The sequence below is a fragment of the Leucopleurus acutus genome, assembly GCF_964270905.1.
Source record: "Leucopleurus acutus genome assembly, chromosome: 2".
Taxonomy (NCBI): domain Eukaryota; kingdom Metazoa; phylum Chordata; class Mammalia; order Artiodactyla; family Delphinidae; genus Leucopleurus; species Leucopleurus acutus.
This window is the reverse complement of record NC_139143.1, coordinates 163,034,869-163,047,856: the sequence shown is the minus strand read 5'-3', so window position 1 is coordinate 163,047,856 and position 12,988 is coordinate 163,034,869. Positions and strand designations below refer to the sequence as shown.

The 12,988-nt window shown below is 43.9% G+C and overlaps 1 protein-coding gene across 1 annotated transcript; it reads left to right on the top strand.

The window, feature by feature from the left end:
• Positions 1-708: 708 nt before the first annotated feature.
• On the top strand, positions 709-11,756 carry UTP11 (UTP11 small subunit processome component). Its single transcript, XM_082832618.1, has 8 exons — positions 709-832; positions 5,377-5,438; positions 6,656-6,758; positions 7,266-7,379; positions 7,880-7,973; positions 8,070-8,200; positions 10,164-10,274; positions 11,005-11,756. The coding sequence occupies exons 1-8, from the start codon at positions 770-772 to the stop codon at positions 11,086-11,088; spliced, it is 762 nt and encodes a 253-aa protein (XP_082688744.1). The 5' UTR covers positions 709-769; the 3' UTR covers positions 11,089-11,756.
• Positions 11,757-12,988: the final 1,232 nt, after the last annotated feature.

The following is a 12,988-nucleotide window of genomic DNA, read 5'->3' as shown; positions in this document are numbered from 1 at the left end:
GTGGGATAGGAAGGGTGGGAGGGAGGGAGACGCAAGAGGGAAGAGATATGGGAACATATGTATATGTATAACTGATTCACTTTGTTATAAAGCAGAAACTAACACACCATTGTAAAGCAATTATACTCCAATAAAGATGTTAAAAAAATTATTATTATTTTAAATTGGAGTACAGTTGCTTTACAATATTGTGTTAGTTTCTGCTATACAGCAAGGTGACTTAGCTATACATATACATATATCCCTTCTTTTTTGAATTTCCTTCCCATTTAGGTCACCACAGAGCATTGAGTAGAGTTTCCTGTGCTATACAGTCAGTTCTAAAGTAGTTACCTATCTTATACCTAGCAATGTATACAAATACACCGCATAAACACGGCAAACGGAGCAGAGCTGTAGTCGACTGCACATGCGCACACTCCAGGCCCAGCTCACCCCAAGGACAGTGCCAGCCACGATGCTCCCAGGTGCCAACGGAGCGGATCACGAAGGCGAACTCACCGTACACGTGGACAGGCTCTGGCGAATAAGAACTGGCTGTTGTAGAGTCACGAGGCTAGACCTAGAGAACTACACTTCCCAGAAGGAGCCTGGGATGGACGCCTTTTGCTAGATGACGTATTTCCGGAAAAGCAGGCGCTGGATAGGCTGCAGAAAGGAAGGGGGCGGTTCTAAACCTCTGGCAGCTTGGCCTATATCCGGTAGGGTCAGTGGACGAGGCGGTGCGGACCCGGCGTTGTCTGTTGAGCTTTTCCAGGACTGAGCAGACATGGCGGCGGCTTTTCGGAAAGCGGCTAAGTCGCGGCAGCGGGAACACAGAGAGCGAAGCCAGGTAGGACCGCACGGGCCCCACGAACGCTGGCCGGTGGCCCCATGTGCTGTTCTCGCCCCGGCCCTACCCCCCACCAACCCAGCTGCGGGTCCTGGCCTTTTCTGTGCGGACATGTTGCTTGTAAATACATGCAAATATATGCTGACGACGCAGGCGTGGCTGGGGCGGACCCTCGCGGTTCGGGGAGGAGTGGGTGGTCGTTCTAGCTAGGAGAGCACAGCTGTCCCTATTCCTGGGAGATAATCAAAGCTATCTTGCAAGGTTTCATTGAAGTAGTTAAATGAGATACTGTGTGTGAAGTGCTTGATCTTCTCTGGAGAAGTTGAGGTCAAAGTTCACACAGGCAATAAGTGTCCCCGCTGGAACTGGAATCCACATCTAAAGATACTCAGCCCTGTCCGCTGTGTATGCGGGCTGATCCCGAAGAGATTGGAGTTAATTAATGTGCTATCATCATCATGCCTGGGCTTTGAGATCCATGGAGATCTTCCACGTAGGCTTTTTGTTTATGTCTCACCATGTAATGTTGGTGTTTTCCAACCCCATTATACAGATGAGGAAACTGAGGTCCAAAGAACAGAATTGACTTGCCCAGTCACAAACAGCAAATTCAGACCGAATAAACAATTGCAGGACTTCTGTGGAGGGTGTGTCTGTGTGGAGAGATTGAGTGGAAATTCATTTAATATATGCAGAATCAATTTATTATTCTGTTCTCAGGAATCACACAATATCTGATCCAGAAAGGCCCTTAGGGATGTCTGGTGCAATTTCATTTTACAGATGGGGAAGACAAAGAGAATGATGTGTCTAAAGCTGTGTCACTGATGGATGGGATGGAACTAAGGCCTCCCAACCACAGTTCAGTCTTCCTGCTTAATAGCATTTATCAGACATTTATTGTGCACTTGCTGTATGCTTAGTGGTGTGCTGGGAGTCGTGTATCGATAATTTGCCACCTTGTTTGGAGCCCTGTGTGGATCTATCTAAAAATAATAACAGCTAGAAGTGCTTGCTGTGTGCCAGAGCCAGACAAAGTGCAAAATGCTTTACCCTTATTATCTCATTTATCTCTCAAGAGTGTGTGGAAGTAGGTACTATTATTTTCTTACATTTGCAGATGGGGAAGCTGAGGCTCAGATAGGTTAAGTAATTTGCCCAAAGACATACAGCTGTAGGTGGCAATCAGCAAAGCCAGGGATCAGACCAAGTGTTTTGAATCCAGAGGCTACTAAAAGTTGAATAAAGAAGCAACTTTATAAGAGATGCATAAAAAAATGCCCAATGAGGGGGGGAAAAAAAAAGAAAGGGGGAAAAAAACCCCAAATTAAAAAACAAACAAAAATGCTCAATAAGGAACATGAGTGGGAAGAGGAGAGATGATGAGAGAAGCATCACAGTGAAACTTGTTGGACTTGGAAGGCGATGATAATAACTGTCAACTTAAAAAAAAAATTTATTTTATTTATTTATTTTTGGCTGTGTTGGGTCTTCGTTGCTGAGTGTGGGCTTTGTCTAGTTGCGGTGAGCGGGGGCGACTCTTCATTGTGTCGCGCGGGCTTCTCTTTATGGTGGTGTCTCTTGTTTCGGAGCACAGGCTCTAGGCGCACAGGCTTCAGTAGTTGTGGCTCGCTGGCTCTAGAGCGCAGGCTCAGTAGTTGTGGCACACGGGCTTAGTTGCTCCGCGGCACGTGGGATCTTCCCGGACCAGGGCTCAAACCCACGTCCCTTGCATTGGCAGGTGGATTCTTAACCACTGTGCCACGAGGCAAGTCCCATAACTGTCACTTTTTGAGCACTGACTGTATGCTAGGTACAGCCCAACATGCTGTACAAGGATTATCTTGTATAATCCTACAGCATTCCTGTGAGGCAGATGTTAGCCTCATTTGTATCAATACAAATGAGGAACCTGATGCTTAAAGAGGTTGAATAGTGTGTCCAAAGGCACAGTTGTGGGTAGTTGATTTGGATTCGTAGACAAGACAGAGGCAAAGAGCATGACATGGCCATGTCTGAGTGGGAATAGAGGGTCTTTGTGGGAGAGGTGAGGAGGAGGCCATGCTGGAAAGGTTGGTAAACACATTGACGAGAGCCAGGGAAGCCCACTTTGTTGCTCTTTTGACCCTTGAGTTTTCTTTCTCTATTCTCTGTCAACTTCTCTTTGTCTGCTATAATTAAAATAATAATGATCAAGAGAGGGCTTGGGTATTATTTTAAATATTGAGTTATTTCTTGCATCACTTCAAGGTAGAGGATGAGAGAGGAGACTGTTAAAAATCCCACCCAAGGACTTCCCTGGTGGTGCAGTGGTTAAGAATCCGCCTGCCAAGGCAGGGGACATGGGTTCGAGCCCTGGTTCAGGAAGATCCCACATGCCATGGAGTAACTAAGCCCGTGTGCCACAACTACTGAAGCCTGCACTCTAGAGCCCATGAGCCACAACTACTGAGCCTGCGTGCCACAACTACTGAAGCCCACGCACCTAGAGCCCATGCTCCACAACAAGAGAAGCCACTGCAATGAGAAGCCCATGCGCCACAACGAAGAGTAGCCCCTGCTCGCCGCAGCTAGAGAAAGTCTGCGTGTAGCGACGAAGACCCAATGCATCCAACAAGTAAATAAAGAAATAAATTTAAAAAATTCCACTCAAGTTATTATACAAGTTTAAACAGTAGAGAAGTTTATGTACTGCCTCAAACATCGAGAATATTCAAAGTGGAAGAGGATGCAGTGTAGGAGGGTGGGGAAGATCAGACTGTGGCCCCAGATAGAATAGGTCTCGTTCTAGCTTTGCCACTTACTAGTTCTGTCTATGTTCTTGGGCAAGTTGTTCTCTAAACCTCATTCCCTTTTTGGAAAATTGGGGTAACAGTAGTGCCTGCTTTATCCACTTTCCATGATTGTTTGGGGATAAATGACATTGTGTGTAAGGAGCATAGCAGATTGCTTTGTAACAGTATTTCTTTTTTTTTTTTCACCTTGATAAAAATTTTATTTACTCATGTTACATACTCATCCTAACAAGAGAACAGGAATTTTTTTTTACCTTCTGGGAATGTCAAAACTCCTAGATTTTACAAAGCAAAGTAAAAGTACATACAAATTCTTTTAATTTTAAAAAAATTTTGGAAGTGTAGAGTCTTCATTGCTGGGCGCAGGCTATCTCTAGTTGCAGTGAGTGAGGGCTACTCTTCGTTGCGATGCGGGGGCTTCTCATTGTGGTGGATTCTCTTGTTGCGGAGCACGGGCTCTAGTCACAAGGGCTCAGTAGTCGTGGCTCGCGGGCTCTAGAGCACAGGCTCAGTAGTTGTGGCGCATGGGCTTAGTTGCTCTGCGGCACGTGGGATCTTCCCGGACTAGGGATCGAACCTGTGTCCCCTGCATTGGCAGGCGGATTCTTTTTTTTTTTTTGCGGTACGTGGGCCTCTCACTGTTGCGGCTTCTCCCGTTGCGGAGCACAGGCTCCAGACGCGCAGGCTCAGTGGCCATGGCTCACGGGCCCAGCCGCTCCGCAGCATGTGGGATCTTCCCAGACCAGGACACGAACCCGTGTCCCTTGCATCGGCAGGCGGACTCTCAACCACTGCGCCACCAGGGAAGCCCAGCAGGCAGATTCTTAACCGCTGCACCACCAGGAAGTCCCCATACAAATTCTTTATAGTGATTTTCTTTTCTTTCTTTTAATTTTATATTTTCACATTTTCCTAAAATGTAATGGTAATTCTTAATAAATGTGGCCTATTATGATGATGTAGGCAAAAGCATCTAGCACTGACCTTGCCGTAGGTTAAGTGCTCAAGTAGTGATAGCTTGTAGAAAGATAATACCAAGATTTAATCCTTGTACCTTCATGCTATCCAAGTTCTGTATCAGAGAAAGTATTTTCTGTCATACTTGGTTTTTTCTCATGCTTAGTACCGAAATTAGAATAATAACAGTACACATTTGCTGGACACCAGCTATGTGCCAGGCTGTGTGCTGGCAGCTACCACTTACAGAGGCTCATTAAATCCTCAGGATAGTCGTGAGAAGTAGATCTTATTGTTCTTATTTTATAGCTAGGAAACAGGAGCTCAGAGATGTTAAGTGAAGTGCCCAGAGTCACAGACTGTTAAGAGGTAAAGCTTGGATTTGAACCCAGTTCTTCAGACTCTAAATTTAGCTCTCTTAACCACAGTTGCTTCCCTGTTACTATGTTTTCCCTTCATAGTATTTTATAAACCCTTGGATTAAGTCTGTAGTAATTTTAGTACAACTGGCAACTGCTTTCTTAGTGCCGAGTCATTGTTGCCTTTCTCTGTCCTTAATAGGCCAAGAAGCCTACTACGGCAGCACTTGTGACCTCTCTGGCGCCTGCATTGGCCTCTCATCCTTGGGCAGTGCCCATTTGGGGGAGGGGAGGGAACAGGATAGCACATTGGCTGCCAGGACATGGATTTACTGAACGCTCCAGAGATTCTTGTTCCTGTCAGGTGTCCTGTTGATTCGGGTATGTGTTTGCTGAGGAAACTAAGCACTTTTTTTCCCCTTTTGTCTTCTAGCCCAGCTTTCGAAAACATCTGGGCCTGCTGGAGAAAAAGAAAGACTACAAACTTCGTGCAGAGTGAGTACAGTCTTTCTGGGAGCCGTGCTGCCAGAAAAGCTTACAGCCTCCCTGTACTACAGCTGAATTGCCTGAGTGTCCAGCAGGGGATATTTCCTGCCATTGATAAAATGGCCAAAGCTCTGGCAGCCTGTCAGATACTTTTCTGCGACCCTAAACTTCTCTCTTTGTTTAGGCAGAGCGTTATTTATTTAACTGTAGTTGCATTGAGAATTCTTTTTATTATGTTGCTCCAGATCATTTTCTCAGAGTGGCTTTGGTTTGCTTCTGCCTTGGTGTTTGAGCTAAAAGCTGAATCTTTTTTCTCTCCCTTTTCTTGAAGTTCAAGATAGAATCTAACATTCCAGTTGTTGGAGTCTCTTACATCACCATGTGTGGTGTGGAATGAAGACATGTGAAAGATGGATTCATGGGACTGAGTGTGGGTGATAATGAACTTCAAAAACATTTTATAAAACAATCATCCCTATTCTTCTTCCTTAGCACTTTATTTACAAAACATTTTATAATTATTTGTTAGCCATGCATGTCAGCTGAGGTCCTTTTTATGCCCCCGGAGGAGCTGGTGATGGATTAAGTGGATTGCTCTGGGTTCCAGAATTTTTCAGGCAAATAATAATAACTGAGTGCTGTCATTAGGCCAGGCAGTGTTCTAAGAGAGTTACCATTTTTACATGCATTTATTCCAGCAGTCTTTGGGGATACTATTATTATCACACCCATTTCACAGATTAAGTTGGGATACAGATGGTTAACTAATTTATCCAAGATTACTCAGCCAGAAGTGGTGGAGCCAAGGTTTGAACCCAGACAGTCTGGCTCCAGAGTCCACGATTCTAGTCACTATGCTATACTACAACGTGTAGTTTCTGAATCTTATTTGATCACTCGGTGCCCAAGCTTGCATCAGAACCCCGTCTGAGGAGTTGTAATCTGTGCTTTGTTGGGTCTCTCCCTGTAATGATGTAGATGGCAGTAAAACTTATGTGAAATGGGGACTGTTAATTCCAGGTAGAACAGGGATAGGAGAGGACCCACAAAGAGATGAGCTCAACGTCTGACACTGGAGTGTGACATTGGAGTGTGGGTCGAATGTAGTCACTCCTTTGGCTTTTTTGAGTTTCATTTTTTATGTATCATTAGATGCTTATAAAGTTTGCTTGTTGTGGTTTTTTTTTTTCTTTTTTGCCATGAACGTTGTTTAACCTGCTTTTCAGTGACTACCGGAAAAAGCAAAAATACCTTAGAGCTCTCCGGAAGAAGGCTCTTGAAAAAAATCCAGATGAATTCTACTATAAAATGACTCGGGTTAAACTCCAGGTGGGTGCCTAATGGATCAGTTGGTTTTTTTTTTTCCCCTGCAATGCCGTATGGCATGTGGGATCTTAGTACCCTAACCAGGGATTGAACCGATGCCCCCTGCAGTGGAAGCACAGAGTCTTAACCACTGGACTGCCAGGGCAGTCCCTCAGTTGGTGTTTTGAGCTCCAACTCAACAAGGAAAATAAGGATGAGGGAGGAGATGGATAGCTAGGACCCTGGGCTTTTATTTAGCTCTTCTCCAGTTGGTCAGGTGCTCCTGGTCATTATGCAAAAGGCAAAGCTGCCCCTTCAAGAGCAGCATGCGTTTGCAGTTGTCTGATGCCTGGAGCTATTCTGAGAGGGTGATTGGAGGTGCTGAATTGAATGTGTGTCTTGGGGGCCTGGTGCATTGTGTTGCTGTTGTATGTTGCCTTTGGTTGTCTTTGTTCCAGCCACGAACTATGCCAACAACTTATTTATGATTTTAATCTAATAGGAAACGTATCTTTTAAATTTGGATTTTAGGATGGAGTTCATGTTATTAAGGAGACTAAGGAAGAAGTAACTCCAGAACAGCTGAAACTAATGAGAACTCAGGATGTCAAATATGTAGAAATGAAAAGGGTTGCAGAAGCTAAGGTAACAACTAAAACTCTTTATTCTGATATGTTTTTGTTGGTTAAGAAGAGAAATAGAAATCCATTGATCTCGAGTTGTAAGTTGATTTCTTCTGGCATTTCCAATCTTAAAGTACACTTAATTATGATAGTGGTTTAAAAGTATAGTCAGCATGGTGGAGTGGAAAGAGGTCAAGTTTGAGACAGACTTAGGTTTAAACTCTGGCTCTGCCATTCATTAACCCCATGATTATGGGCAAATTAACTTCCCTGGGGCTGTTTCCACATTTCTATCTCAGGATTGTTGTAAGGATTAAATGAGTTTTGTGTAGTGCCTAGCTAGCCCCCTACCTGACATGTGGTTGGTGCTTGATAAATGTTAGTGGTCCTTTCTTTTAAAAGAATGAAGCAGATTCTTTGCTGGCTGGTGATAATGATGTGGAATGGTCTAAACTTGTGCAAATTCATTTCTGATACCCTAGAAGAACCCAATATAAAATGAGACCATATTCTGTATCCTAGAAAATTGAAAGACTAAAATCAGAGCTCCATCTGCTGGATTTCCAGGGGAAGCAACAGAAGAAGCATGTGTTTTTTTTTGACACCAAAAAGGAAGGTATGAAATGTTTGAAAGTTTCTGGGACAGTCTAGCATATTGGTCTGTGTTGTTTGGTGTCAGAGACAGCGCCTTAAGGATTGTCTTGACTTTTAGTCGAACAGTTTGATATTGCAACTCACCTGCGAACAGCTCCAGAACTAGTCGACAGAGTCTTTAACAGACCTACGATAGAGACCTTGCAGAAGGAGAAAGTGAAAGGAGTTAACAATCAGACTCGACTTAAGGTAATTTTCTCCATTTTTCTTCAGGTCTGAGTTTATGGGAATCTAGGTTCTTTTTTTTTTCTCCCTACTGCATTTAAGATGATTATTTTTGGAAAACTTACTAAGTTCTCTTAGAGAAGTGGAAGGAGGATTTGGTGATGGGAACGGAAGTGGAGAAGGGTTCCTTAGTTTCTAAGATTAGAGGACATGTAACATAGTGGTCAGGAGCTTACTTTCTGGCCTTTAGGTCTGCATTTGTTTTGGGGTTTTTTTGTGGTTTTTTTTTGGCCATGCTGCGAGGCTTGCGGGATCTTAGTTTCCTGACCACGGATTGAATCCGGGCCCCGGCAAAGCACCGAGTCCTAACCATTGGACCACCAGGGAATTCCCTAGGTCTGCATTTGAATCCTACCTCTGACCCTGGGCTTTGTGCTTTCAATGCTTGTAACAGGTGCCAACACTTTTAAAAGGCAGAGAAAGGAGGGGACACTGAAGATGAAGGGATTTGGTATACTTTGATATTAAACCTTTAACAGTGAATATGCATATCAAAAGGTCTTTCATGTTCTGCATTTGTACCCCAACTTTTGTATTGACTTGTCCTTACGGTGCTTTCCATCACTGTAACTGGGTTTGTGAGAAGACACGCTTTTTCTCCAAGTCTTCTGGAGTTGAACTCTCACTTCTGACTGATTCATTTAAAAAACTGCTGTCAGTGTGTTTCAAGCAGACAGCTGTTCTGTTTGGATTTGAATCATTTACACTGCATCAGCTTTGTTTAATTTCACAGCAGCTTCTCTAGCTCAGAGGCAGCTAAACTTGCTTTAGTAATATAAATACCCCTAATTAGTTTGATTATATTGGGTAATCCCATAAATCAACAGTCTGTGCAATAAAGTGAAAACAAAAGCTGTCTGAAACCACTGCTGTGAGACTATGCTAGCATTGGTGAATTGTTTAAATCCAAGGCCCAGTAATATTCCCCTCTGTGTAGATAACACTTCCAGCCGAGGAGCCGGCTGACTGGTGTTCTAGTGATAACCCTCTTTGTCACGTAGTTGTATTTTCAATTAGCTGTGTCGCCGACACTTCTCAAGTATTGCAGTAGTCCCTAAAGAGATTGGTGTTCCAAAGTCCTGTGTAGAATAGTTCACCATCTTACCTTTTGAGAAGTTGGGAAGGTTTGGATTGCCCTTTTTGTCTAGTGGTGTTGTTTCTTTTGACTGTCTTGTTTAAAGCAAAATTATTTTTATTAAGAGACTGCTGGTGGGTGGCTTGCAAGGGAATTTTTAGTCTGTAACTTGGAGGGGGTGAGCAATCCATGAATGGGCTTTAGGAAGTCTATGAACACCTTCTTCCCACCTTGAAATTTTGTGTGACTGGGTATATACATTTGTATGAATTTGTACGAATACATATATACATTTATGTCAAGAAAGAATCCAAAGCTTTCATCAGTTTCTCAGAGGTCTGTGATCCCCCCACATTGAAGGACCATTGGTCTTCGAGGGGTCATCAGCAGTGAGAATTTTCAGGTCAGCTTTCACTGACAGAGTCCTTCTGCTCTCTGAGTTCCGCGGTTCTGACACCACCACACTGCCCGGTGGCCCTTCTCTGCTTCTCTACTCATTGTGTAGGGTTTCCAGCACTGGTTCATTCCTGCACGTTAGGTAACCAGGACGCTCAGACAGCTCAGTGTAGTAGTGGAAAGATTCCTGGGATCTGTGAGACTCGAGGCGCAGTCCTGATTCTGCTCCAGGTGAGCCTTGTGTCCACGGGCAAGGCTCCAAGTTTCCATGGAGCTCTGGAATGTGGTGTTCCTAAAATGGCCAACTTCAGAGTCTCTTGTCACGTTGATTCTGGGGTAAGGAGGGAATTGATGAAACCATTTATGCGTTTGGGCCCAAGTGGATTAAGAAACAGTTTCTTACTCATTTTTACCCTGTTAATTGTTTTACTGAAAATGTGTGTGTTTTTTCTGCAGCAAATAGCGAAAGAGAGGCAAAAGCAGTATAACTGCCTGACACAGCGGATTGAGCGCGAGAAGAAATTGTTTGTTATTGCACAGAAAATTCAGACTCGCAAAGATCTTCTGGTGAGAAGAGAGAGCCTTAGGCCTTCATTTTATTTTATTTTATTTTTTTCCTTGTAAAGTTCTAAACTGAGACTGGATTTCAGCTGTGTGTAAACCAACCCCAGTGAAAATGTCTGCTCCTCAGGGGCAGTGGTTTGAGCCAGTGTCTGTTACTCTGACAGTGTTGAAATGTTCCTTGATTAAGAAGGTAATAAGGGGCTTGCTTATTAGTCAGTGCTTTGGAACAGCAAAGGGTAGGATCGGGTGGCATATGAACTTTATAGCTTATGAGCAGCTATCTGTAACATTTAAACAGGTTAATAAAACAGTGCGTGTCACTCACTGGTGTTTAAAAATAGACAACATTGTGTAGTTAAATAGCAGAGCTAAGGAATATAAGATGCCCCTTTCATATTATCATTCCTCTAAATGTCAAGATTTTCAGCTTTGCAGATCATTTTGGTCTGCCTTTCTCAACTGGGGTTCCGTGAGAGAAGAAGCCCTACAAGATAATGATTTAAGTACCTTTCTTCTCAATTTTCACAAGAACTTCTGCACAGCCAGCCTCATTATAGATGCCCAGGGGAGAACTTGACTCATCGCGTCGGGGATGCCTTAGGACAAAGGGCTTTGTCTCTCTTGAACATTGAGACGGGCTGAATTAGAGGCTTTCTAATAGGTAGTTTATTAAACTTGCTGTTTTACACAGACCTCTCCTACTATTTACTGGTAACTTTTTACTCTTTTGTAGGATAAAACTCAGAAGGTGAAGGTGAAGAAAGAAACAGTCAACTCCCCAGCTATTTACAAATTTGAGAGTCGTCGAAAACGTTGAAGTGTTAAAGATAAGCCTGTCATTCCACGTGCAAGAGTTTATGTTTTTTTTCCAGTAACTTCAGATTCCACTCTTCTAAGTGTCTTGGTTTTCCTGTTTATAACCATAATTTATTATAGATCTGACATTTGATGTGAACAGTGTTAAAGCCCCTTCCCCCGTCTAAATTGTTTGTGGGTTGTTGAATTGTTGAAATCAGTCTTTTTTTTTTTGGCCGCTGCGCGAAGCCTGCAGGATCCTAGGTCCCCGACCAGGGATCAAACCCAGGCCCAAGGCAGTGAAAGCGCCAGGTCCCAGTCACTGGACCACCAAGGAATTCCCTGAAATCAGTCTTATTTTTATATACTTTCATGTTTTTTCATTATAAAAGTTACATAATCTTTTATATAGCAAATTTGGAAAACACGTGAGTTCATCTCTAATCCCAATACTTATTCAAGAACGACAGATAGCTGTTGCATGCTTAACTATGCTGGGAGTTCAGGGAAATGGAGGTGAATGACTATCAAGAGCATTCTGGTTGAGTTCCTTCATTCTGTAGAGGTTGGCACTGGTCTTTGTGTTTTGTAGTTGTAATTAAACACCTTTATGGCCTACTTTTTTCACTTACTGTTAAATCATTAGCTCTTTTCCATTTTGTTACATCATTAAATTTTTAAAAGTAATATATGCTCATAGTAAAAATTAAAGTAAATATTTCTAAGGTTTGCATAATGTTTTAACCAGTGGATAGCCTGATTTTACCCCCCATTCATTCTTAATTTATTGGATATTCAGGTGGCTGCATAAGTTAGCCAGGAAGGACTTTTTTTCTTTTACACTCTACAGCTGCAGATAGAAACCCTTGGAATTAAGAACTCACAGGGGCACCTCTTCTTTATTGATGAAGCTCAGATCAGAACAGACCTGGCTCTCCGTTCCTGCCCTCCTGGCCAGCTCTTGGTTCCAAGGCTATAAATGGCTTGGTACAGGCCTTCACCCTAGAAATAGATATCCCAGCGTGTGTGCGGCAGACACATGGACCTCCCAGAGTCTCACCCTTCCCTTACTTGCCCACACAGGGATGGTAGGCCGAGGCCAGTCAGGACAGGGCTGAGCGTGCTTACAGCAGATGTGTGAGGAGCAGGATTCTGGGAGGCTCGCTTACACCTCACCCCCTGGAGGGGGGAGAGCACCCTTCTGCGGGTATTTAAAAAGAAAAGTTACTAAAGCTTAATAAATTCCTGTGACTATTATGTTCTTATACAAAGCCTGAAATGAAAGCCTGTTCCCTAAGGGTGTACTCAGTGGGATTCAGATCTGGGAGCCCTGAAAAGCAGGAAGAAGGGCCAGGGGACCAGAAGCTAGCAGCTTTTGCCTTTAGGAAGGTAGTGCTTCCCAGTCTGGGAAGGTGCTGTGCTAAGTAAATGCTGATGGTCTTATGACAGAGGCGTCTGGAGACTTGAGACCTGAGTCAGGAAAGGGACTCATCCCGTGGGCGTTGGACAGAGGAGCAAACAGATCCAGCAGCAGTCTGTTCCTGGGACAGAACAGCTTGCGTGCTGCTGCTGCTGTGGCTGCCTTGCCCCCGCCGGGGAGGAAGGTGGGAGGAGGGTGGAGGTATACCTACGGGCCTTCTGGTGAAGCGCACGCCCACCCAAAGGTGCACACACTTTCTAGGCTCTCAGGGGAGTAGATGCACAAGGCTTCATAAACACAGGTGTGTGCACGAACACACCACTGGGGTTACACGTACGCAGATTACACACCCACAAGTCCTCAAATGCTATGTAGGCGTACAGGCCAAATGGAGCAGGAAGGTCCATCTTCTCTGAGTACAAAGTTCCAGGGTAGAAGTGATCAGAGCACTCACTGTAAGCTAGGGGTCCTGAGCTGCTCTTAAACCGAAGGCTGTCTCTGA

Bases quoted from the DNA above. Each gene is read 5' to 3' on its own strand.
- UTP11 (XM_082832618.1), top strand. From the start codon at position 770: ATGGCGGCGGCTTTTCGGAAAGCGGCTAAGTCGCGGCAGCGGGAACAC. The intron at 6,759-7,265 runs GTGGGTGCCTAA...TTTGGATTTTAG, and splicing joins TGACTCGGGTTAAACTCCAG to GATGGAGTTCATGTTATTAA. The intron at 8,201-10,163 runs GTAATTTTCTCC...TTTTTTCTGCAG, and splicing joins ACAATCAGACTCGACTTAAG to CAAATAGCGAAAGAGAGGCA.